The sequence below is a fragment of the Manacus candei genome, unplaced genomic scaffold (genome assembly GCF_025592945.1).
Source record: "Manacus candei isolate 608988 ecotype Guabito, Panama unplaced genomic scaffold, ASM2559294v1 h1tg000056l, whole genome shotgun sequence".
Classification (NCBI taxonomy): Eukaryota; Metazoa; Chordata; class Aves; order Passeriformes; family Pipridae; genus Manacus; species Manacus candei.
The window spans coordinates 4387028-4411080 of NW_026138104.1; the positions used below are offsets into that span (position 1 = coordinate 4387028).

General features: G+C 38.7%; 1 protein-coding gene across 3 annotated transcripts in view; it reads right to left on the reverse strand.

Annotated features, from left to right (window-relative positions):
- ST8SIA6 (ST8 alpha-N-acetyl-neuraminide alpha-2,8-sialyltransferase 6) overlaps positions 1–24053 on the reverse strand; it is a 45006-nt gene that overhangs the window by 9471 nt on the left and 11482 nt on the right. For all 3 annotated transcript variants that reach the window (XM_051802468.1, XM_051802471.1, XM_051802469.1), the window contains 5 exons: positions 20488–20574; positions 9234–9378; positions 6991–7103; positions 5777–5869; positions 2396–2868 (listed from right to left, as the gene is read on the reverse strand). In XM_051802468.1, coding sequence (XP_051658428.1) covers positions 2400–2868; positions 5777–5869; positions 6991–7103; positions 9234–9378; positions 20488–20574 — 907 coding nt within the window. In that variant the 3' untranslated portion in view covers positions 2396–2399. The remainder of the gene's footprint in view (positions 1–2395; positions 2869–5776; positions 5870–6990; positions 7104–9233; positions 9379–20487; positions 20575–24053) is intronic.

Below are 24053 nucleotides of genomic sequence, written 5' to 3' on the forward strand. Positions count from 1 at the left end.
ATTTCACCCTTTGTGATAGGTATGCACCTACTGTACTGAAACCATGTACATGTCTGTTGAACATGATCAGAAATGTGCAGGAGCAGATATTAAGGCAGATGGAATCTCCCAGGTTGGGGGACTCTACAAGGCTCTAACATATGGCAATTCTCCCTGTCCAATAAGAATAGTTCACCTTTTCAATGGCAAGGATGGTGTTTAGGAGCAATATTGCCAAAAATAATTCACTGGGATGCATTTATACTCTCCCTATAGGTGCTTGCAGCAGAGCAGCTTCCTTCACTTCCTATTTACAGCAACAAACCTTTGTGTCCCAGTGATATGTGAGAAAAGTTCTGCCTGAGCCTTCTATGGGCACCCAGGGGTGTAACGAACCTTTGGATACCCAGTAATAGGAAGAACATGGAACAGGGAGAACATAAAAGGGAAATTGAAAAGAGAAAGGAGATTGTTCAACTTTTAGAAAAGGTCATCTTCAGTGAAATACCGTCATTATAGAATTTCAATTACCTCTAATAGTTGATAATACTAACAGAATGGTAGCTCATACTGAAAGCATTTAATTTCTTTGTTTTTTTCTCTTTGGAAATATAAGGGTAAATTAGGGTAGCACAACTTATTTTTCTTGTGGCATTTTTTTCTTTACAGCTTATTTTGCAAATTTAGCCGCATAAGTGATCTTCAGTCTGTCAAGCAAGGACAGCATTTAATTAACAGATACAGATGCTTAAACATTTTTGTAGCTTCTATCTACTTCTCTCTAGAGTAAGTATTTCTAAAGAGCTGTCTTTCATTTTCTTAGCTGATGTAGTTACTACAATTAAAATTACACAGTTATGTCTCCAGGGATTTATACAAATAATAAATAAAATGGAAACTGTTGGGTATTAACAGCTTAGTGACTAAGAAAAATACATTATGTATTTCTTAACCTTTCCAATATACTGCAACTTTTCACAAGTAAAAAAGCATACCTTTGCCACATGAAACTGCATGCATATACAATTTACTTCCTCCTAGGTAATCTCTTGCCACAGAATAGGAGAGTGGATTCACTAGATGGATTCTGGGTCCCTTCTCGCAGGTTTTATATTATTTTAATAATCTATGAGAGCAGTTTAGTTCTGCATTTTTAAAAAAACCCCTGAAACTAAATAAAATTGTGCCTTCTTGGTACTAGCAATCTCCTATTTTAAAACTTTGCAATAATAAACCAAGTGTGAATGTATCTTTGGTAGCATGTTTTCTAGATATCAACAAAGGATATTTTCAAATACATTTCAGAATCTAGCCAGAAGAAAAGCCCTTAGCTTTTAAACTTAAAATTTCTGGCTTGAACAAGATGATGTTATTTTAATTTATTTAACTTGAGTAATACAGTCATGAGATTACATCAGTAAAATTAAAGCATATTCTATACAATGGCAGTTCTATTGTACACGTCACTTACTGTTATATTAACTTGAACCCCCTGGAAAAATGGAGTTCTCTGAAAGGCAAATCTGAAAACAGTATTGTAAGCTCAGGAATTTTTGAGTTAGCTTAAAAGATGAAGAAGTATTTATACAAATTGGTCTTATTTTGTCAACAGGGCAAATCAAGATTGAAAACATTGACAAATCTTTTCAGAGTCATCTGTAGTCTGTACACAGTAAACTGGTTCAAGGTCAGAGGTCAGACTGTGCTGCATTTCTCTGAGGCAATACACAGAAGGCAGAGGTCCAAGGGGGATGGGACAGATAGAAAGGACAGAGGAAAAAGAATGACACTTCCTCCCGTATTTCAAACTCCCAGATTCTGAACTGCCTCAAGGTAAAATCCTCAGCAAGGTCTGCTGTACTGTATAGCAGCTTCCTCACTGCTGCCCACACACTGTTCTGCAGCCCCAGGATGCAAGAGCACACTGCTCTGATTTTTACCTAACAAGAGGGAACAAGGCTACATGCATGCTACTCCTTCATGGAGCAATCTTAATCCTTACTGTGCTTCCTGTATACATCTGGAAAGGCTGTGCCAGGATTAGGTGTCTTCTCTTGTAGATCACAATATGTGAATGTTTTTAATAAAGCGATTCTCAAAGGGGGCTGGGTCCTGGGAACTGATACCAAAGTAAACATAGGTTGGTAGAGACATATATCTGAGATAAGGTGACAGTACTGACTGTCTGTGATTTATGGGGATAATCTGTATTTAGCTATGCTTCCCATCTAATGCTCACAATTAGAAAACATTTCTCAGCTCTGTGATACATATTTATTTACAAAGCTCCAAACTTTCACTTATTTAGGAACACAACTTTCATTGAGTGTAAGGTAGAAACGTCTCTCTAAGAAAGAGTAGACCCTTGACTCATTACAGAAATAAAGACATTTTATGTGATAAGAATGGGACCTACCTTTTTAGTCTGATTCACATTTACCAAACTGCAACTTCAAAATGCCTTTGCCATGAAGCTGAAGGATCTGGTTGTATTCTTTGGGCATTGCATGGAAGCCCGGTTTAGGCAGTTGGTTGTCATAATAGTGGTGGCTGATTGGCATCTTCTCTGTGGATTTTGAAAAAGGCCAGAAGCCATAAAGCTTCACATTCTCACATAGCTCAAGAGCAGCACTAGTGATCATAAAACCAGATGACAACCGGTAGGCTTTCACACCCTTAGTTCTCCAGAACTGGGCAAGACTTTTCAGATAAGCGGGATGAAAAAATATTGCCCTTTGGGTTGCTTTGAACTCTTTCAGAGTGTGATATACTTTAAAAGAAGTGGCTGTGTTGCTTCTGAAGGAAAATGCTGGCAATAAAAGAAAAGCATCTCCATAGACGGCAATGTTTTCCAGAAATTCTGTCTTCTTTTCATTTAGCTTGTTGTATCTGCAAAGTACAACATTTTAGGAATGGAATGTACTATTGATATAAATATTACAGACCAAAACACCACAAATGCACTGGCATAAACAAGTTATGAACTCTGCTGCACCAGTTCAGCCTGTCTATACTGTAAATTTATATCACCCTATTATACACTGTCATATGTGCAGTTATGAAAATTGGACTATTGTATAATAAGAACACACTACACAGGACTGAATTGGCAACACAGGAGCTACTGATGCAGATCAAAATCACTGCTAATGTGACTAGGACCTGTTTATAGAATTGATTGATTCAAGAAATTTCAAAGGAGAATTCAAAAAAAATACTGCATTAATAATTCCTCTATTTAAACCTACATGCACTAAGATATGTACTGCATATTTCTTACATCAATAGGTATAAAATAATCTCTCTTCAGAATCTGTGTGTCTGCCCTGTGTGGAAATACAAGGATGTATGTGAGCGTTAAAGATTAGTGTGTGCTCAGGTTTCGTAGTGTTTTACTTGCATTTGATATACTCTTAAAATAGCTAAAAATACAGGCATGTCTGTTTATATGCTTCGACTACCAAGGGAACATATAGAGATCTAGAAAGACTTAGAGCTCTAACTTCACAAATGAAGAGCATTCATTCTTGGCTGCTTTCGGTCCCCAACAGCAAAGAGACTTAGCTCTCACTACTGTATAATTCAAATTTGGTGCTCTCAAATACTGAATAGTGAAATTCACAAGTTATCCCAAGAAGTGATACAAGAAAGGGCATCACTCAACTCATGTCCTCTATAGATCTCACTATTCTGAATCACTTGAACTTGTACTTGCACTGCCTTTGGGATTCAAAGCACTGAGTCCTCTTTTGTAGGGAGTTGTCTATTTGAGCAGTGTATTTTCACTTTTTAAGGGCTACCAGAGCCCACTTTTCACGAAGGCTCCAACAGAAACTGGAAAAATTGGTTTCACTTCCCTTCACAACTTGAGCAGGTTCAAACCCTCTTCTCATGCAGCACTTCAAGACAGAGGACAGCAGCTACTGCCATTTCCATTGAAAACCCTCACAGAGGAATTATCAGTTACCTCTTGCACAACTGAATTCGTGCAAGGAGTGATACAGCCCTTCTCAGCCTGAAGGGGTTTAAACTTACAGCTTCTGCTTCCCAGAAAAGTGCCATTATCACCAGACTCTGAAACAAAATGAATGAGAAAGACTCAGGCCCTCCTGTTGACCCTGAGCCTCTGTGCATGCAAGAGTCACACAGCCAAAACAAGCAAGAAACACCTGAGCCTACATCTAGGAAAAGTGGCTGAAGGCTGAATTTCTGGCCTCTACTCCAAGAATTTCTCTATTTCTACTTAGAGTAAAGTACATAAAGGGCCCCCAGGACAGAACTCACATGTCTGTTCTTCCTTAGCTAGAAACCTGGACAACCCAACTTTGTCTTGTCCTTCTTTCCAGCTCTGCCACTGTAAGGAGAAGTGTAGCCCAGCTCCATTAGGACACATTAGAACTGTCCTTTTCTCCAACAGAGTTCACCTACATCGTACACCCTGACAGACACAGTTCAAACGCTGATTAACCTTAACAATAATAACATTAGATGAACCTGGTATGCAAACACAGAATTAGAAATTACAGGGCATAATGTCAGAATAGGTCTTCTGAAAGATGAAACCAACTTAGTTCTGCTAAACGGTACCAAGTTGTTTCCTGCTCCTTCTTCCAAAGCATTTATAGTCTTCTCTGAATATTTAAATAAATATTTTTTTTAAATTCTGAAGTCCTCTTATGATCTCTTTTCACCCTTACACAGGTTTAGTTCCTATTATCTTCAGTGTAACTCCTATTAACCCTGTTGTGCCTTAATGTGGCTAAAAAATGAGGTCATTTGTGGCAGAACACTTTGATCAAGCCCAGACAAATCATAGATCAGGTCAGTAGTCATCAAGGATGCTGAGTCATTGGACACTTTTCCTTCCTCATGTTCTTGTGCAGCCCTGCTAACATCAATGAGCTAAATCTATTTTTGGGAAAGCAATAATTCATCTTCATTTAAATCAAAAAGGTCCAGGTAAGCATTAACGTAGTTAGTACTCATTCCAAAAAATGAAATTCTATCCCTGAATCAATGAAAAAAGCCTGTTAGTCATTTCTGTCTACTCACTGTACTTTTTTCTTCTTCCTTTCAAGGTGAAAAAAAAAAAGCTTTGCCTGATGACAGACCATAAGATACAATAAGACACAGTAAGATCAGTAAGCAGTAAATAACATGCCACAGCAGTCCTTTTCATAGATAAGCTGCAGTTCCAGCCTGCTGAAGATGTCAGATTAGTCAGCCTGGCCTTATTAGATTTTCTTTTCATCAAGAAGGTGAAAAAAACCCACCAAAACCTCTGCTGAGAAAAAAGAGCATCTTTCATATGGATTGAGAAAATGGATTACAGAAACTGGACCTCCATTCAGGAAACAACCTTCACCAAAACAGCCTCTAAGCATTTTACCTAAGAGCATGTGCTTACAGACCTACTGATAGAATCAGACATACATTTCCAGGCTTTACCTATTTATGATTACAATTTCTTTCTAAATGCTTGGGGTCACGCGGGTCATGGGGGGAAAAAGAAGAGGTTTGGGCTTACAATCATCAATTTTACTCTGCCATAAATTGTTGACTTGTGTCAGGCTCTTGCTAATCTGGGTATTGCTGACTCCTTTCTGCTACAAATAAGGCCAGGTTTAACAGATTTCCATTTAGACTAGTACATATTTTACACAGGAACTAAGGCTTAATGAGGTAATCTGCATGCACTGCTCTTATGATGGTATCCCAGTGAATTTCCGACAAAATTTAAATCATGTCAAACAATTATACACCATTGCACAGAAACAGATTTGCAGGTGGTACTCACTTCTGAGCTATGATACTTGGATTAACAGTCACGAGGTTTGTTTTATTGCCAACATCTTTGCTAATGCTTCCCGTGGTTGGAGGAAGGTTACACCTGGAATTGAGAAACATTTGCTTAAACAGATGTGCACCAGAAATGCTTTACAGTTATTATTTGCAAATTCCTCTCTTGTGCAATGACACTTTCACATTAGCTCCCAGGGATGTCTAAGCACTTTACAAATATTAAATAAGGCTTACAACACTCCTAGTAGAAATATTTAATCTACTGTACAGATGGTTAAAATAGGGCACAGAGAGCTGGTTTTTATAAATCGTACCACAAACCAGGAGCACAGTTAAAATCCCAGAAGCATCCAGTCTATGAACACTCTACACTAGCTGCTAGGAAATACCTCTTGTCTAAACAATGCATTTCTACTGAAAGTCTTCTACTGCATCTTCTAACAACAGTGTAACTTGCCTTATTGTAGAAACAGTGATTTCTGTAAAATGCAAAACCAGCATTTTTTTAAAGTTGGTCACTTAGTAAGTTTAGTATTTTAGTATGCAGATTTCCCACTTTTATTAGAACAGTTATCTAACCGGACAGACCTTTTTTTAAAAAACGTTTTCAAAAGCCCAAATAGTAGCCAAAAGTAAAAAAAGTAAACAAAATCCAGCAGATTGGAACCTTCCTTCTGTTACTCTGTTCCCCTGTAGGAACTACAGTGTGATTTCTACTGATAGTGTGGGCCAAATAATGCTCTGAGTACACCTGATTTTCTCCCAGTCTACACAGCGAGATAAAAAAACCTACTTAGATGCTTAATTTTTTAGATGACTAACAGAAGGTGAGACAAATATCAGGACAGTTAAATGATTACATGAGTGAGACAAACTAAGGCTCAGTAAATCCTTTGTTAAGCAAGAGGTAAACATGTGGCATTTAATACCAGTCTCCTAAGGGATCCTAAATGAGCAGAAATTTCAGGTTCTCAGATGATCACATTTCACATCACTGCAAAGTGTCTTTGCAATTATAGATCATATAGACTCCTCTCTAATTAGAAGCAGCATTCTGAAAACTATGAAGCAGTAGTATCCTTACAGAGGCAGAAAGAAAGAATTGTTAAGATCCTTCCTCATTGCTACAAACTGGTATTAGTAGGCTTCCAAGCCTGCCAAGTTTTTAGAAACACTCGACACACTTCAGCAAGATGAAGCAGCTCTTACCTGAACACAAAGTCAGAACTATCTATTTCAGCTCCGCAGCTGGAATTTTTCAGAATGCCTCCATTTCCAACCACAGCACAGGTCTTGAAGGGATAGACTGAAAGAGGCGAGGACTGCAAACAAATAAAAAGACACAGACAATGCCTTATAAATATTTTGATTGTTTCTTTGTGTCAATTTGCTCCTGCAGGTTTAATCTGGTAAATCCCAGTAAAAGCATTCAGCATTTAGGCAGATAGGGTTGGCAGACCTTGACAGCCAAGAGTGAAAAACAGGCACCAACAGACTGAGAACTGCTACTTCTGTCATCAGAACTTTGAGGGAATAACACTGGATTATTAAAACTGGGTATCTTTTAAATACACTTAACACAAAAACTATCTAGTGGTGAACTGAATCCTTGAAAAGCTAAGGAACTAGCTTGTACTGAAGATAGCTTAAATTTTACCCATTTTCCTTTGCACTGTAACAGACTGCGGGCTTTCATATAGTCTTTATGACTTTCTCAGCTAATAGAAGGGAACTTTGTAAATGCTCAGCACTTGTGTCATCACACACTACATTTGAAGTAAAAAAATGAAATTAGGGGAACCTGAAGATGTTGAAAAGGATAATGATGTGCCTTGGCTTAGGTCATGGTGAATGTGAGGCCTCACTGACGAGGTTACTGTTTCTGGCTGTTCATCTCTCTGCTCCTCTTCTTGTTACAGCTTGCTGTCTTGCCATGGGGAAGCTGAGAGGGAGCTAAGTGCATCCACTTGAGAACCAGCACAAATGACAACCTAGCAAATGAATGTAAATTGTTGGCTATTTCAGTTGACATTGATATAGTTGGCTGTTATCCCAGCCTCTGAAACTTTTCGTACATCTTGTTCACCCCCTTCTGCTGTGGGAGCACTGACATTCAACAGAGACGCCAACAGTTGGGTAACTTTGACTGCAGAAATTAAAGCCAGTTGTAAGATTGAGTCAAGACTTGCTTATGGAAAGCATTATCCTTCCTCCTTCTCTCATCAGCTTGCCTGAAGAGAAGAAGGATGGGACACTGTTACAAACAAGACAAAAAGTGTGGGGAAAGCAGCAAACATCATGTTGCCTGGCAATATATTACAAAACAACATGTCCAAATATTTTGTTCAATTCTGAAAAGACAGTAGGAGAACACAAAGGCCAGACAACTCTGGCTAGCTTAGCACATATATGTGCACATAAAACACTACTGTTCTCTTTCATTAAGTTTAAATTTGGAACCACTGTAACCTATATTGCAATGAAGTCCTTAATGATTCACAGCAGCATTAGGAAGAACTACACTCATGGTAGCTGGGATCTCACAAACCAAGAATGCCAGAGCTGGGTAAGAGGGCTCCCATGTGCTCTTAGTTTTGAGAAATCAAATACAACCTCTTTGTCTAGTCTCAAGAACTTGTATGTCTTTGTAAGTCCTGAGCTACAAAGTCTGATGCCTTCTCTCAGCCTGTGTTTTTGGCTGCAAATGCCTCACCCCAGTGGCCAACAAAGCTGGTGAAAAGGGCTGGAAGAAATTTCCTATGAGGAGCAGCTGAGGACTTGGGACTTGTCTAGTTTGGAGAAAAGGAGGCTGAGAGGCCTCATTGCTCTCCACAGAGGAGAGTAGGGAGGAGGGGAGGGGAGGAGGGGAAATGTCAAGGAAGGTGCTGATCTCTTCTCCCTGCTATTCAGTGCTTGAAGTTGGTCAGCCCTGAATTGGTCAGACAGTTGGACTAGATGTTGCAGGTCCCTTCCAATTGAAATTATTCTATTCTGTTCTATTGTGTTCTATTCTATTCTATTCTATATTGTGTTTATTTTATTGTATATTGTGTTTAGCTTTCATAAATTACATGCCAAGACAGCACCAGAAATGGTATGGGTATATGAAGAATACGAAATGTTCTTCCAGACTGAAATGCCTTTAAAAATGGGAATGATAAAAGCAAGTCAAATATTTTCAGAATATTCACTCCTGAATTCAGCTGGCTGCCAAGCTGGGCTATAGCTTGTGTTCTGCAGCAACTCTACCTTTAATCTGATCTATGATACCCTGTCCATGCCTCCACCACGGCAGAGGAAGGCTGAAAAAAACCCCATATTGCAAGGTGAATAAAGAAGTGCATACAGAGTCTGATGGGCCTTTTCCAGAGGAATCAAAGCAGCTCTATTACTAGCCCAATATATATATATGATACTGCAATTATAGTAACAGGTAAAGATACAGTTCTTACCACAGGCAGCATCTTAAAAATGTCCTCTGTAATGAGGATGGTCTTTTTACTGTCCACTTCATAACTCATGTTACTTCCCAGTGGGCTGTTGTTTTGAGAAGCAATAAAATTGTGAATTGCATCACAGCAGGAAGCTAATTCTGACCTGCAAAAAACCCAAACAAAACCTGCTCAAAGACAGGTAAATAAGTAGGAAAGTAGTGCTGGAGAACTAGATCAATGAAAAACAGTTCAAATTAACTAAGCAACAAAAGGCTATATGAACCTTCTATAACATCATTTCCCTTGACTTGCTTTGCAGAGCAAGTCCATTTTCACAGTAAATGTTCAGAAATCAATCAGATCAAGAACTTACACTATTTTTCTTTCTTAGTCTCCTTCTCCCACCAAGAAAAAGTTGTAGTCAATCTCCTCCATATTATTAATTGCTAAGATTATTATAGAAACGCTGAGAACCTTCAGTTCCCAAAATTAACAATGTGATTTTAATCAACACAGAACAAGTGATTGGAAGAAACTAGAAGGCTGAAGAAAGAAAAAAACAATGAGATGAAAGAAATTATGATGAAAGGTACTGGAGATAGTACTTGGTGAACAGCTAGATGGTTGCAAGCCAATTAATTAATAATTAATTTCTGCAACTGTTCAGCACAGTTTTCCTGTGCACATTATCAGAGATGTTAAATAAATTAGATCACAACTGCCACATAAAGAAGACAGATACTTTTGTGGTAGAGATAGACAGCCTAACTGCTTCCCAAAACACCCAGCAGAAGTCCTTAAATAAGTAAGAGTGCAAGGGATTCACTCAAACTTTTTGTGTGAGTGAAGACTATCACTCATCTTACAATTTCTGATACCTCCAAACTTATGAAAATATTATGTGTGCAAATATCCTGCATTATTAACAGTGAAATGCAGTGCAAAGCCCCATCAGACCTTTGAAATCAGACCTAAAACACTGAAATTCATTTTGCTTTAGGCAACAACATTTCCTCTGCTGCCACGGGATCTGATTTTCAGACTGTAAGGCTGAAATATTCATGTCCAGACATTATGTATCAATTGTTAAGACATAGCTTTCTCATTGGGTGAGATACTAAGAGAACTACTGACAATTTAGAGAAGAATATACATTTATAACAGAATTGCTTGGAATTTTGAAGAAGATACCACAGCAGGGAAAAGACAGTGATTCCTATCTTAACAATGAAGGTTAATTGGGAAGAAAAAATCAGTTAGAGTCCGAGGAACAGAAAAGTTTTATTTCATACTTTTTCAGTGACTAAGGTAAACCAAACTGTTGGTACTAGTTAAACATTACAGGACAAATCCTAGGTAACCTTGCTTTAATAGGGTAAGACACAGGGAAGAGAAGTTGCTTCATTTCACTTTATCAACAATGCAGACAAAGAAAATATTCTAATAATAATAATATAATTTCATTTCTGATGGAGATGAAGCGCAGAAGAAGAGCCCAAGCATTATGTTTCCTGGAAGACAGGGAACAGAATGAACAGGTCTGGGATATTCCCAGACTCACTTCTCTTCAAAAAATGGTCAAAATAAGGGTAAAAAAAAAGGTTGCGAAGGTTGGTTTGATTCATATATAAAATACCAAAGGAAAGAAAGAAAAGAGTAATATTTCAATAGTCAGATGACTTACTGGTATATATAAACCCATTTTGAATACTGAGCTCTGAAACTCCTTAAAGGCAAAGTTCCCAGATAAGTGAGGAAAACTGGGAATGACTGAGTGCTGGGATGGCACAGATCTGAAATAACTATCCTAGGAGAGTAACTAGGAAATGTTAATCCTGAGAGAGGAATGAGTAGGGTTCAGATTTCCACAAACTGCATTCTGCTCCACCCCCTGAATTCAGTGATACCCATTACCCTGTTCAAAGTCTTAAGGGATAGAGAAGGTCAGTGGTCACTTAAAACCACTAGGTACAAGGGTGGGGATGAGACTATGTTCTGCAGGTCAGGAGATGCCCATAGGGTGAAAACATATATAGTATCCTATTTTAAACATATGTAAAAATACAAGGGGAGAAATGAGGCAGTAGAGTCCAGTGATGAAGTCTGGGAACACTGGATGTTATTGGACCACTCTTGACTGGAGCCCACTTCATTTTCTTTCTTGTACACTTTTTTCTATAACCAGTTCTTTCTAACCTTAATATGTACTGTAGTAATAAGAGGATTCAGACATCACTGTCAAGTCCTGAGGGCACCACCAAGCCTCACTACCCCTCTCCAGCACCCTGAAGCTGCCCCATCTTTTCTATGGCTCAGGACCCTACTTCAACCCTCCAGAACCATCAGTCCCTGCCCCAACAACACCACAGCAGGGCCAGTCTCCAGTTGTATCCATCCTGTCCCCAGGGATGTGGACGTGCCCATGCCCAGGGCTAGGGCTGACCCACTCCTGGCCAGGGGTAGGATGAGCCCAGCTGCCAGTTCCTGCTCTGCTGGCCAGGTTACTGTGTTGGAATCGCACACCCTGTTCCTCAGGAAGAAGCTGTCTCTTACTGTTCCCTGGCACTCACATGGAGATGAGGAATCACATAACTCATAATTTTTATTTGCCTTTTTTTTTTCTTAAAGCTAAATGGAGTAGGCCTAAATATTATCTGTGTGAACCATGGGACATGTAGAAGAGAAGGAATAATGCCAGTATATTCTTGACAGTTTTAGTAAAACAGCTGTTTTGGTGCGATGGCTACCAGACCCTGAAAATGCAAACTGATGACAGATACCATTCATTAATACTGATGACAAGTTTTTGCTTATAATTACTCATTTCACAAGAACGAGTGCTTCAATAAAAGCAGAAACGGCCTGGAAGAAAAACATATATCAGAATTAATATGAAAGTAATTGTTTAAATTAATATTATGGATCCACTGAGGAAGTAAAACATAGCTAGGCTAGTTCAAAAACACAGTAAGAACAAGAGAATACATATTGATTAATTACATATATTTTTAGAGCACATGTGGTAAAAATTTGGTGGTAACAATAGCAACCTTATTTAGATCAAATCATGAAACAGAATCCCACTGTGCCCAAGCATCCCTGTACAGAGCTCCAGTGGGAATGCATGTAGCTTGCAGACAGCAATACCCACCGGCAATGTATTCAGCAGTCTGTTCATACAGGATTTTGTACAAGCTGTTACATGTGGTAATCTAAAACTGACAGTAAATAATGAGGAAGGGGTAGAGACTGGGCAGTTCAAGCAATTTATTACTGCAATCATCATCAGGGTATTAATGTCATATGTGGTCTCTCTCATCAGGTGATGACACCCCTAAAAAGCATGTACTTCGTAAGATTAAGACATATATCATACAAGCCAATTATTTTAATAAGTGCTATATGCAAGGTGTTGCAAAGCCAAGACAACATTTTAACTTGTGTACCGTGCCACCTGGGGAGAGGGAAACTGTTAAAATCTACTGTACAACGAAGTTCCTAAACAGATGGTGGGATAAGAAAAAAGGGGCAGAATCTTAACAGCATCAAATGGTACTACCTTAAAGTCAAACTCTGCATTAGTTTTTTTTTTTTTAAGAGTAGAAAGTGATCTACATTGTCCGTTCTGACAAGGAGAAAACACTGAGAAGCAGTTCTTGGAAGATGGGATGCTGCTATACAGGCTGAGCATCCACTTAGGTACATGTCAGAACAGGTTTGCAGCTTACAGTAAGAAGGTTTAAGTTCCAGATTTTAACAAAGACAGTGAGGTTGCCCTTGAACAAAGTGTTTTTATGATCTAGTCACAGCATCAGAAGTCCAGAGGAGTTAACTTTCTTCACTGTGGCTAGTATGGGGCTGTGTTTTGGACTTGTGCTGAACACAACAGTATAGAGATGTCTTTATTATTGCTGAGCAGGGCTTACACAGAGCCAAGGCCTTTTCTGCTTTTCATACTGCCACACTAGTGAGGCAATTGGGGGTGCATGGGAGGTTGGGAAGAAATACAGCCAGGACAGATGACGAAAGGTATATTCCATACATATGACATCGTGCTCAGGATACAAAGCTGGACGAAGAAGGAGGAAGCAGGGGGGACATGTGGAGTAATGACGTTTGTCTTCCCAAGTAACTGTTACACGTGGTGGGGCCCTGCTCTCCTGGGGATGCCTGAACACCTGCCTGCCCATGGGAAGCAGTGAATTAATGCCTTGTTTTGCTTTGCTTGTGTGTGTGACTTTTGCTTTCTCTATTAAACTGTGTTTATCTCAATCCATGAGTTTTCTTGCTTTCACCCTTCTGATTGTCTCCCTGAACTGGCAGTGGAGTGAGAGAGTGGCTGTGTGGGGCTTGGCTGCTGGCTGGAGTTAAATCACAACACTAGTACTAAAAGTACCAAGAGGCTTTGATTCATCCTCCTGCAGTAAGCGGGATGATTTTCAGAACATCTTCTTTAACTAGAAATGCTTAGCTAAAGTAATTTTGTTCTCTCTCTATATTTTTTAAATATTTTAGTCAGATACATATCTGGTGTGAAAAGGCACTTGCTTTTACACAGCTTTGTACTTTGGGACATTGGAAAGAGAGTACACCACTGGAACTAGTGTACTCCAGCCTACAGCTGGACCACTGGACCAACACAATTAACTGTGATTCTCGGGGGATTGTAGTACCCCCACTTGGATGTGAGCCTGCAGAGTCTGACAAAACTGGGTGAACTTAATAGTATTTCTTTTGTGTAGACTACACTTCAGTGTGACACCAGTGCCTGTGAATCTGGGGCCAGAGGGCATTCATCATTGCTGAGAACAGCGTGAAATATTTCACTGTCATTATACATTGGACTAAACTGAGGTGAGAGGAGGGGAAAATGTATGGAGATGGACACTGCAGAAGTATCAAATTATCCAAAACATTGTTCAAAATAGTAGAAGATCAACTGTCCTCTAAGGTCATGGTGGGGAGGGTAAGGAAAATAATTTTAATTTGCTCTAAAAACCCCTTAAGTTCAGTATTAGGAAGCACACTGAAACAGGTTGCCTAGGCAAGGTGCAAAGTTTCAACAACTGGAGTATTTTAGTAGATATCTGGACAAACCTTTTTGAGTAACGGTCTAAGTCCATTTGATTCTAAGTCACCTTTTACAAACATCTATAAAGTGAACATTTGTTTGCCAAAAGAATACCATATCAGTCAGTCCTATTATAAAGCACTTGCACATTACTGACATCAGCAATGCTTATACAGACATATCTCCTTGTGCTTTTTCAGTTACCCAACACACAAAACCATCACACAAGAGATAACCAAACACAAAGTAAGACCAGCAAATATTTAAAGCTGTAACTTCTGTAAGCCTGATGCTAAAGAGTATTTCACAGCACACTTTGTAATGTCATTTGAATAAAGGGCAAAGCGTTAAGGTGACAAAAGTCTTTGGATTACTTAAGAAGCAGAAAAAGCCCGTGCTTGCCTAACAGCTTATTTTAACAGTTCACCTGGCTTGGTTGTTTGTAATCATTAGTTCATGTGAGCTGTTATACTGTATAGGTGAGGACATCAAAGATTTTGAGTTTTCATACTGAAGAGACTATCATGACAGCAGAAGAACTCACAAAAAATTCTACTGTATAACAGCAAAATTTCAAGGGCATAACTACAAACAGCAAGACTACCTTTTTTCTATGTCCACTGCTGTAAAATTTTACAATGAGCAAGAAATTATTTATTGTACTTCACTGGGGGTTCTAAACAATGATACAGGTTTCTCCAGGCCCTTGTCAATCCAAGTCAATAGCCCCAAAGTACAGCGAGGCATATTATGACCTATTCCAAACTTTTAGAAAAGAGTGCTTAAATTTAATATCTGAAACAGAATATGTTGAAGAGGAACGCTACACTGACAGCCCTTGAACTGTCTATATATGAAGTAACATCATAAATGTCTAAGACAATGAAAGCCAAAAGGGTTGAATATGAAATCAAGACTGAATATTTAAAAAGCGTAATAAAATTTTCAAACCAAAGACTATTTAAAGAGTCTGCCATGAAGACATAATTAACTCAGACTGATTCAAAATTAGGTTCTGCTTACAGGAATTCTCCAACCTTTAGAAAAGTATATAAAAGTCTGTAGAGCAATTAGAAGATTCAACCATTTCTTCAAAATGTCACAAATTACTATCTCTCTATCTTTTCCTCTTTTGAAATAAAATATGTCTTTGAATATATAATCATTGTTTTATATGATCTATTAAACCTGTGCAGCAAATGTACTTTTAAACCACACTATAGTCTCAGAGTTCTGTATATGCTTGTATACTGGAAGATTTCAGAGATTACAGTGGAATTATTGATCTGTTTAGTGTTAGGAAAGCTATTGATTATGTGGTGGTGTGAGCTTATGTAAGCATAAATTGACCTTGCAGGGTATTTTATTTGTATTTCAACTGGGGTTCATGGCAGTACACAGATGTGATAAGCAATATTGTTATATAGGTTAGAGTATAGCTCGCAACAAATTAATCTCTTCAAGAAGGATTGGGGTTTTTTTAATCTGCAGGAATGTTTAACACACACTTTTGAGAAGAGATATTGAAGTGGGAAAAGGGTAATAGAGGTCAAGGGGAACAAAAAGCAAGAGGAAAAATAACAGGACTAAGAAAATGGGTTGATCTTTTAACTAGTGTTTTTAAGAGTCTAGGTTCTTGTTTTGAAAGTAGTAATGTTTTTTCTTTTTAAAAAAAGTAAAAAATATTTGCGTGAGGGTAGAGGGAAGCAGTGTGCCAGCTAAACTGCAGTGTAACATCAGGAATTTTACAACTGTATTTTACATCTAGGAATTTCCTTCTCCCTTCATTATCAGACGCAAATAAGGTTTGTCTGGAGTGGTCTTTCCTGGGGAGAGGGCCCAGTACCCACAGTTCACACAAGGCTATTCCAGTGTGATACCACTCCTGAGGAACTGTTGCATTGCTTTGCCAGGCTTCAAGCTCAGGGAGATAGCCCAGAAATACAATGCCCAGAGGCTTCTCTGAAACACAGCATCTGCACAGCCTTTCTGTCTCCATATCCTTCCTCCCCTCATTTTGAGGGCTGTTTTAACTCTTTGTAGCTTTCTGCAAAAACAAGAGTCACAACTGTTTTAAAAACCTGTAGATTGTTTGGCACCATGGGTGTAGAGCCCAGATGAGAATAAATCAAGCTTAAAAGTCTGTAAAGCAAAGAGACGCGAGGTGTAAAAGACGATTACAGCTTGCACCTAATCGTGCTCTGTAATTTGTTACTCTAATGAAACATTTCTTTTAAGTGGAAAACCTTTGAAGAATACTAATATAATAATTAATATTCAGGTTACCTAGGGAACCTGAGACTCTACTGAGTGTGGCTAGAAGAACCTTTGCAGAGGAAGCTACGCAGCATGGCTTTTTTTCCTGGAGTTTTAAGGATGATACTTCCAGGCAACTGTGAGCTTATTTCCCCTACCTTTCCAAGTTTCTACCAAGTTTCTCTCTTAGAACCAAGAAATCCAAGGACTTGCACTGTCTAATACAAGTTAGAGTTGATGTAAAATTGAAAAGGGAGGAAGACCGGACTTGAGGTTGACTTAGAAACAAATGCATAATGTGGAGATGTGTAGAGCCATAAAGAACAAGAAAAAAAATTAAAAAAAGAACAAAAGAAAGTGAATTTCATAAAGAAAAAGTCTGAATAAAAAAATAGTTTTTTATATGTCCCTAGCAGTAAATGTTGGAGAAGATTTTCCCTAAATCACAGTTAGTAGGACGCTATTTACACCACTTCCGGTACATCACCTTTACTAGCTTCTATTGTGAAGCTATATAAAACCTCTTTAGCAATGACTAACAGATGCTACTGTGGGGCACAATAAATCTTAACTAGATTTCAAGAGCAATGAACCAAGTGCTTGCACTTGCTCCTCTGAGGGCAGCCTAAATCTGGCAATGCTGATGTCACTATTACAGACACTAAACTGAAGGGCCAGGGTATTGGTTTCCTGACAGAGACTGGACAAAAATCAACCAGAGAAGAGTGCCCGTGGATATGAGAGGTATCAAAGAGAACATCATGGCTTGTACTTGCCTCCTGGTTCCTCTTGATTTTGAGAAATGCATGTGTAAACATCACGTAGCTGTCAAGAACTACTGACCACTGCCAGATAATAATCTAGCCACCTGCAGAGCAGAGCAGCTTTGGAGGAAGCCATTTGGAAAAGGCCAGCTCTCTGACAAAAAATGGACACAGTTTGCACAGCTGCATGATAAAAGTAGTAGAGGGTCGACCTAGGATCCAGCACTCTTCTCTCCAACAGTGAGCTGGCAAAACCACTGTACTTTGTGCGAGGCACGCCTGTCAGCTGTAACACATTTGCCAAATAAAAAGACAAGTATTTCTTTCCTGCACTGCACTTCTAATTCATATTCTTTTATTTGGCCTGGATCTGCTGGGAGAGCAGCTTACAAAGAGGATGGATGTGTACACATTGGCACACCGTGCTGTCTTCTAGGAACATAAGAGTTACTGGCTTAGATCACATATTCCTTCACTCCACTAGCAGTGTGATGGCAGCCAAAAGCTGCAAAGGAAAACACAGGAAAGCTTCTCTGAAAAATTGGCTACCCCAGGAGAAGCTGCTCTTGAACCTTATTAATTAGAGGTTAGTTTATGCCCAGAAGCATAAGACATTAAATCCCTTATAAATATGCATGCGTGTCCTTCAGAACTTCAGGATAATAGAGAGATGTCATAAAATTGACACCATGCCCGAGAAGCATCTAAGTGTTCATTCCATTTAACAGATGGGCAAACAGGAAAAGAAGTCAAGCAGCTTCTCTGCAGTCTAGTCAGCAGGCAGACTTCTGGTGGCACTGGCAGGTGACTAATGTGACACAGGCAGCTTCAAGTCCCCCTCCTAAAGGTGGCTGGCTGTAGTACCCAATCCCTGCTGCACAGCCCCTCTGAGATTAATTTCCTCTTCTGAAAATGGGTGTGTTTATCTACCTACTTAATGAAATTTTTAGAACTGTATAATATTTGCATTATACAGCTATTACTAACAGGAGGGTAAGTTAGAAAGAGATATACTTCCTGTGGATTATTAATTCATTTATTTCACCACAATTCTAGAAACTTTGTTCCCCACAGAGCTCTGTCAATGCATCATTTCTCATCTAAAGTGTCCTTGCAAACCTAGTTCCAGGCTCTTGAGCTTAAGTCTGATAAATAAGTTTGGGAATGCTGTAAGCATGGACTGTATACAGATTTAGACAGTAAATTTTAAATGTTTCTATTTTTTAAACCTTTGTTTTAAAGCCTCTATTGACCAACTGCTAAGAGTCTTGAAAGTCTCCAGTATGGTCTGGGATGAAGGACAACTGTAAAATTTTAATATCCTATTTCCACAAAACAACAGCGAAGAGTTTGAGGATAGAAAAAGAAAGAAAATACCTATGCAAAAGTATCCATCTTTTGTAAAACAATCATCCATAATGCCCTACACAAAAGTACCAGTCCTTGGTCCTACCAATGGAATTCTTGGATGACATCAAATCAGATCAGATTTCAGGAACAGAAGAATATACAGTACTGTCATCAGAATTGCAGCATGGGTTGTGTATCTATGACCTAGTTAACACTCTAGCTAATTTGGATGTTAAAACCCAAGGAAACCATAACAGCACAGCCCTGGAATGTGGAATCAGTAACAAGTTTGTCCAGCCTGTGCAGAACCATGGATTTAAAAACACGGTTTTTTGCTTGGTATTTGAGCTAAGTTAAAGCTGGAAAGATCACCTCAATGTACATACAGGCCACATTTTTTCGGTGGTTTACTGCTGCAGCCCATAGTTTCCACTTTTGAATATTTCCAGTTTGATCACTGGTTGTATAACCCATCTTCACTACTTATGACCCACACTCCTCGCTGGAAGCCAAAGACAACATGAGGAACAGTAAGCATCTTGTACTTCAAATCCAACAGTCTTATATGATGGTTTGGATGTTTGATTCCAGTAGGCCTAGAAGATGTAGAAGTCAGCACAGTGGAAGGGATATTGCAGAAGCAATAAATGAAGAGGTCCAGCTGGACCAAGGAGTGGCTACTCTGCCATTGATTCATACATCCAGAACAACAGAAGCAGTAGCAAATTGCTGGTACGTGGTGGTTGGTCTGTTTGGAAGGAAGAGAAGTAAAAAAGAGATTGGAAAACAAAAAGGCTAAATGTAGGAGAGTGATGAGCAGATGAGAGCAGCTTCACCTTCTGTCAACTCTGTGCAAGATGTTTGTCCATTCTGAGACAGAATGGGCTGCTTTACAGCTCCTTATTATGCTCTGATATCCTTGTGCACAGCTAAAGCCTGCCTGAGTCAACACAAGGTTTCTAAAACCTTAAATTTGTGTATACCCCTACCTCAGCTTTGGGAAACACTATTAGTCAGTTATGATATACAGGAAATACAGCAATTTATGTTACAATTTATGTTATCCTTTACCCTGCTCCCACCCCCCCAAACTACTTCTTCTAAAGGTATCATGCTGAGCATGGGGATATCAAGTTCTCAATGCTAGTTAACTCTAAAGAGTTGGAAGGTAGGCCAGTTCATTGATTTTTAAAGATTATGACAGAATCTTTAAATCTGACTCATGTAATAATATAATTAATAGAGATTTTTCCCCTGGAGAAAATAGGGATGGCACAGTGAAGCTGTTCTTTAAAATCAGCATTTCCGAATGAGAGTTTAAGCTTTTCAGGGATCACTGTTCCTACTGAGCATGTACTTATATGCCACCCCAAACAAGGACAGATGTAACCACGTGCTGAGGTGCTCAGGGGCCATGACATGCAGCATCAAACCTAATGAGTGCCTTGGGCACTTCTGTAATAGAAGCGATAGTCTTGGGGTAAGAAATACACTGCTTTATTTCATAGTCTTTTACCAGAGTGCTATATCAGATGGACAAAATAACATTATTGTTTGGAGTTTTTCTAACATTGAAGGTTTTGTGCCATGAATATTTTAATCCATTCTACTTGAGTAGCGGAGATAGGTGATATTGCTTCATTTATGTAGTTCTTCTACTCAGTTTGCACAGTTCTATTCCAACAAACAAGAAGAGCCCCAGCATCAAAAGAATCATAGAAATTAGTAAAAGCAATACCAAATTATCTGTTTAAAAGGGAAGATTTAAATTTATGGTTTGTTAGAAAAGTCTAGGTTAAACAGTTTTTCTACATAAGTCAACGAAAATTACCTGAATTTTGTAGATTCTTCTGGTCTCCTTATCCAGGTGCAGTTCTGCAGTTTTGTAACTATGTGAAGATAATAATCTTCCGAATATCTAAAAAAGGAAACAACATCAAACAGTAGAATTTATATGTATGTATATTTAGAAGCAGTCTCTAAAACATTCAAATGATGCATGCATTAATAATAATGTGCATGGTGCATATATAATAGATTGCTTTTAGAACTCCATGACCTATTTTATTTTTGTAATTTTTAACAGTACTATCCTCATTTAATTAGCATGACCTATTAAACATCTCTTCTTAGTAGTGATGTCCTAATGAACTTCTCTTTTCAGAAACTTTCAAAAGTACACTGGTTTCAAACTTAAGTAATTAACCATAAATATCTTGAAGTTATTAAAAATCATCTCAAGTGCAAAAGCCCAAAATAATACAAAACACTCTTGTACTCGGTGGTTTAAATTTCAAAAATGTTTTGAAAAGTGGCTCTTGCAAGTCAAGATGAAACATCACACTTCTTATGCTTTTTCTTTCATTTACTTTATAAGAGTCCCCAAAGCTCAATTCAATCATCTAAAACTATAGACCAATATTTACAGATGGAAGTTTTCCTTTAAATTATTCTTAAATAAAACAATCTGCTATTTTACGTCAACCAGCACGTGTAGCAATGTACATTGCTACATGTAACCAAAGAGCTCTCCGCTCCTTTTAAACCTTTCAAGAGATTTAAATTTGTCCCTAAGTGAAATACTTTATAACACATAAGTCAAAAGATTGGATACATTTTTTCCTTTCAGGTTCAATGTTACTAATTCTCCCATTTGTGCTTGGCTCATAATACGGTTTGTAAAAAACAATAACTGACTTATGAAGAGGACTGAGGGAATGGGAAGAAGAGATGGTACGGATGCCATGAATAAGAATTCTGTGGTACTCAAGTCTCCATAAAATATCTACCATGTATTATTTTAGCAAAAATAGCTTAGTGTTGGCCCAAACCCAAATGATCACTACTGTATTTAAGCTGGAACTTACAAGTCTGTATTGTGAATAGTTTTACAAGAACTGGGATGGCAAGAAACCCTGTTTGTTTTTAAATGGAGCATGAGAATTGATAAAAAGGAAGACTGTGATGGCTTGCAGTAGCACAGGTCAGTGATCTGAAAGCTTCCCTCCCTCTCTGTGTTCAACATCTGAAAAAAACAGATCTCTTTTTTGTTTCCTTCATAAAAGTACTGCAACTGCTAAAGGTAACTGCTAAAGGTAACTACCCCTGAGCAAAATCATAGCCAACTTGGAAAAATAAATGATACTGTTAAGAGTACAATATAATAAATGATATGAATATAATAAAATAAATTATACTGCATTAGAACTGGTCTCTGGCTCAAGTTTTCATCTGTGACAACATGTGTGATTTTCATCCTCCACACTTAGAAAACTCTTATAGGAACTAGATGATTATGACTAAACTGATTTTACTGAGCCCTTGCACAGCTCAGGAGGAATGACTGGGCAGAAGCGGGAGAAGAGCAAACTAGTTTCATTGCAGCTGTAGCTGATCTGACCTGGTGCAGTACATTCTTCCTCTTTCCAATCCAACTCCAAATCAGTTCTCTCCCTTGTGTCACAGCTGGTACTTACTTGACTCCACCCCTGTTTCCCTCTGGCCAGTTTTTACACTTGCCAAATGCTTCCATAGGCCACTTTAACTTACTACCACAGCAAAAACAACCAACCAACTCACCCACCAACCAAAAAAAAAAAAATAGAAGGAAAAAATATGCATATACATTTTCTTCTTAGTCATTGTGTTAAACCAGATCAAGAGAGGTTCCATCAAACACCACAGCCAGTATAAGCAACCAGTAATGGGAGTGGAAAAACTGGGAACAAGACCCTCCTATTTTGGCAGCTGCCTGCTGGTATGCCGCATTATCAGCCTTGGAACTGCAGCCAGAGAAAATGGAACTACTTTCCTGCTGAAGCTGCTACCTAAATTGACTCACCATGAGGTCAGAGAAGTGTCAGTACCAGCACAGGCCAGGGCAGGGAGTGCATATGGGGGGAGGATGAGATAAAAGCACAGGACCAAAATAGCCTATTCTGATGTTGAATCACTCGTCTAGTTTTATTCCTTAAGGCTAAACAACAAATAACTCTTAGGTGCTGGGACTTATGAAGAAATTCCAAAAATTAACAGGATAACAGAGCATGAAGAGTTACTTAGGCTATCATCATCCAGGAAAAAAAAGTATAGAAAAAACAAAGTCTAGCCTACAGACATAGATAAGATGAAGATCAGAGTCAGAAATTAAAAGAAAAATTACCATCAGCTCAGAAAGAAATTTCATGGACTGACAAGTTATTAGCAAGTTGCAGGGAAACATTTGGTAAGGAGAAAAATGAAAACGTCATCCATAATGCCGGTTCTGAGGGCTCATGGGAAACACAGGCACTCACTGTCAGAAACTAAGGACCTTCTTACATATAAAACAGAAGATGCACACAGGGTAAGAACATCAATTACAAAGGCAAGAACACTGCAGCTTTTCCACTGCTGTCTGCTGGATGGAATGACTCCTGCTCAGAGGTTAACCAGTTCACCCAGAAAAGCACCACTTCCACGTCTTTACAAGTCAGAATACTGCTCTCCCTGTGCATCCAGTTTAGCTCTTCTTGTGACTTACAAAGGCACTCCAGACTGTCAGAACTCATCTTTGCCAGCTGGCACAGTGCTACAGGGAGCAGAGACATCCCAGCACGCTGTCCTGGGGGACAGAAGTTCCCAACTGTGGCAGCTCTGCAAGGCATCTGCTCACATCAATATGAGGCTTCCATGAAATGAACTCTACTTGAATACACACAATATTCCTATAGATAATTTTTTTAAGACCCAAATTGAAGCTCTGAGATTTGCTGCAGCTGGGTTTACAGCCCAGAAATCTTTGTTTTCTTCTCAGAAAGCCGATTTTAACACTTCCTGCTTTAAAGGAGCCTTGGGGACTCACTCCTCCAATGGAATCAGACCAGAAGGTCATCAGGGAATCATTTCACAGCTCTGCTGTAACCCAGACAGTCGTTTTCTCCACTGATCCATTTTAAAGAGCTGGGACAATACATATATTTCCACTGGCACCCAGGAGCCTACAGCACATATTCACTGATGCTAAAAGGGTTTTATTATTAAAATAAAAAGGCTTAGGTAAATTGAACTATAAAAATACTTGGACAAGACAATTATTACAGTGCTGAGAATAGTGAATGAAACATGTTTTGTCCTGTTTTTGTTTGCCACCTGCACCACAACCATTATAATAACTTCCTGTCATAGAAAACTCATACTGTATGAGACTTACTGACAAATAACATCTGGAAGCCACTTTTTTTTTGTTGCCTGCAGTATTTGTCAGGTACACAGTGACCTTCTACATTAAGTGCAGTGACTAAGGTGGAATTATTATTCATAGTCAAAAAATGACAAAATATGAAAAAATATAAGTATCTTCTGATTTTTGGCAGATATCTGTAGGACAACAGCAGGGACAGAAGTGTTGGGATAGTA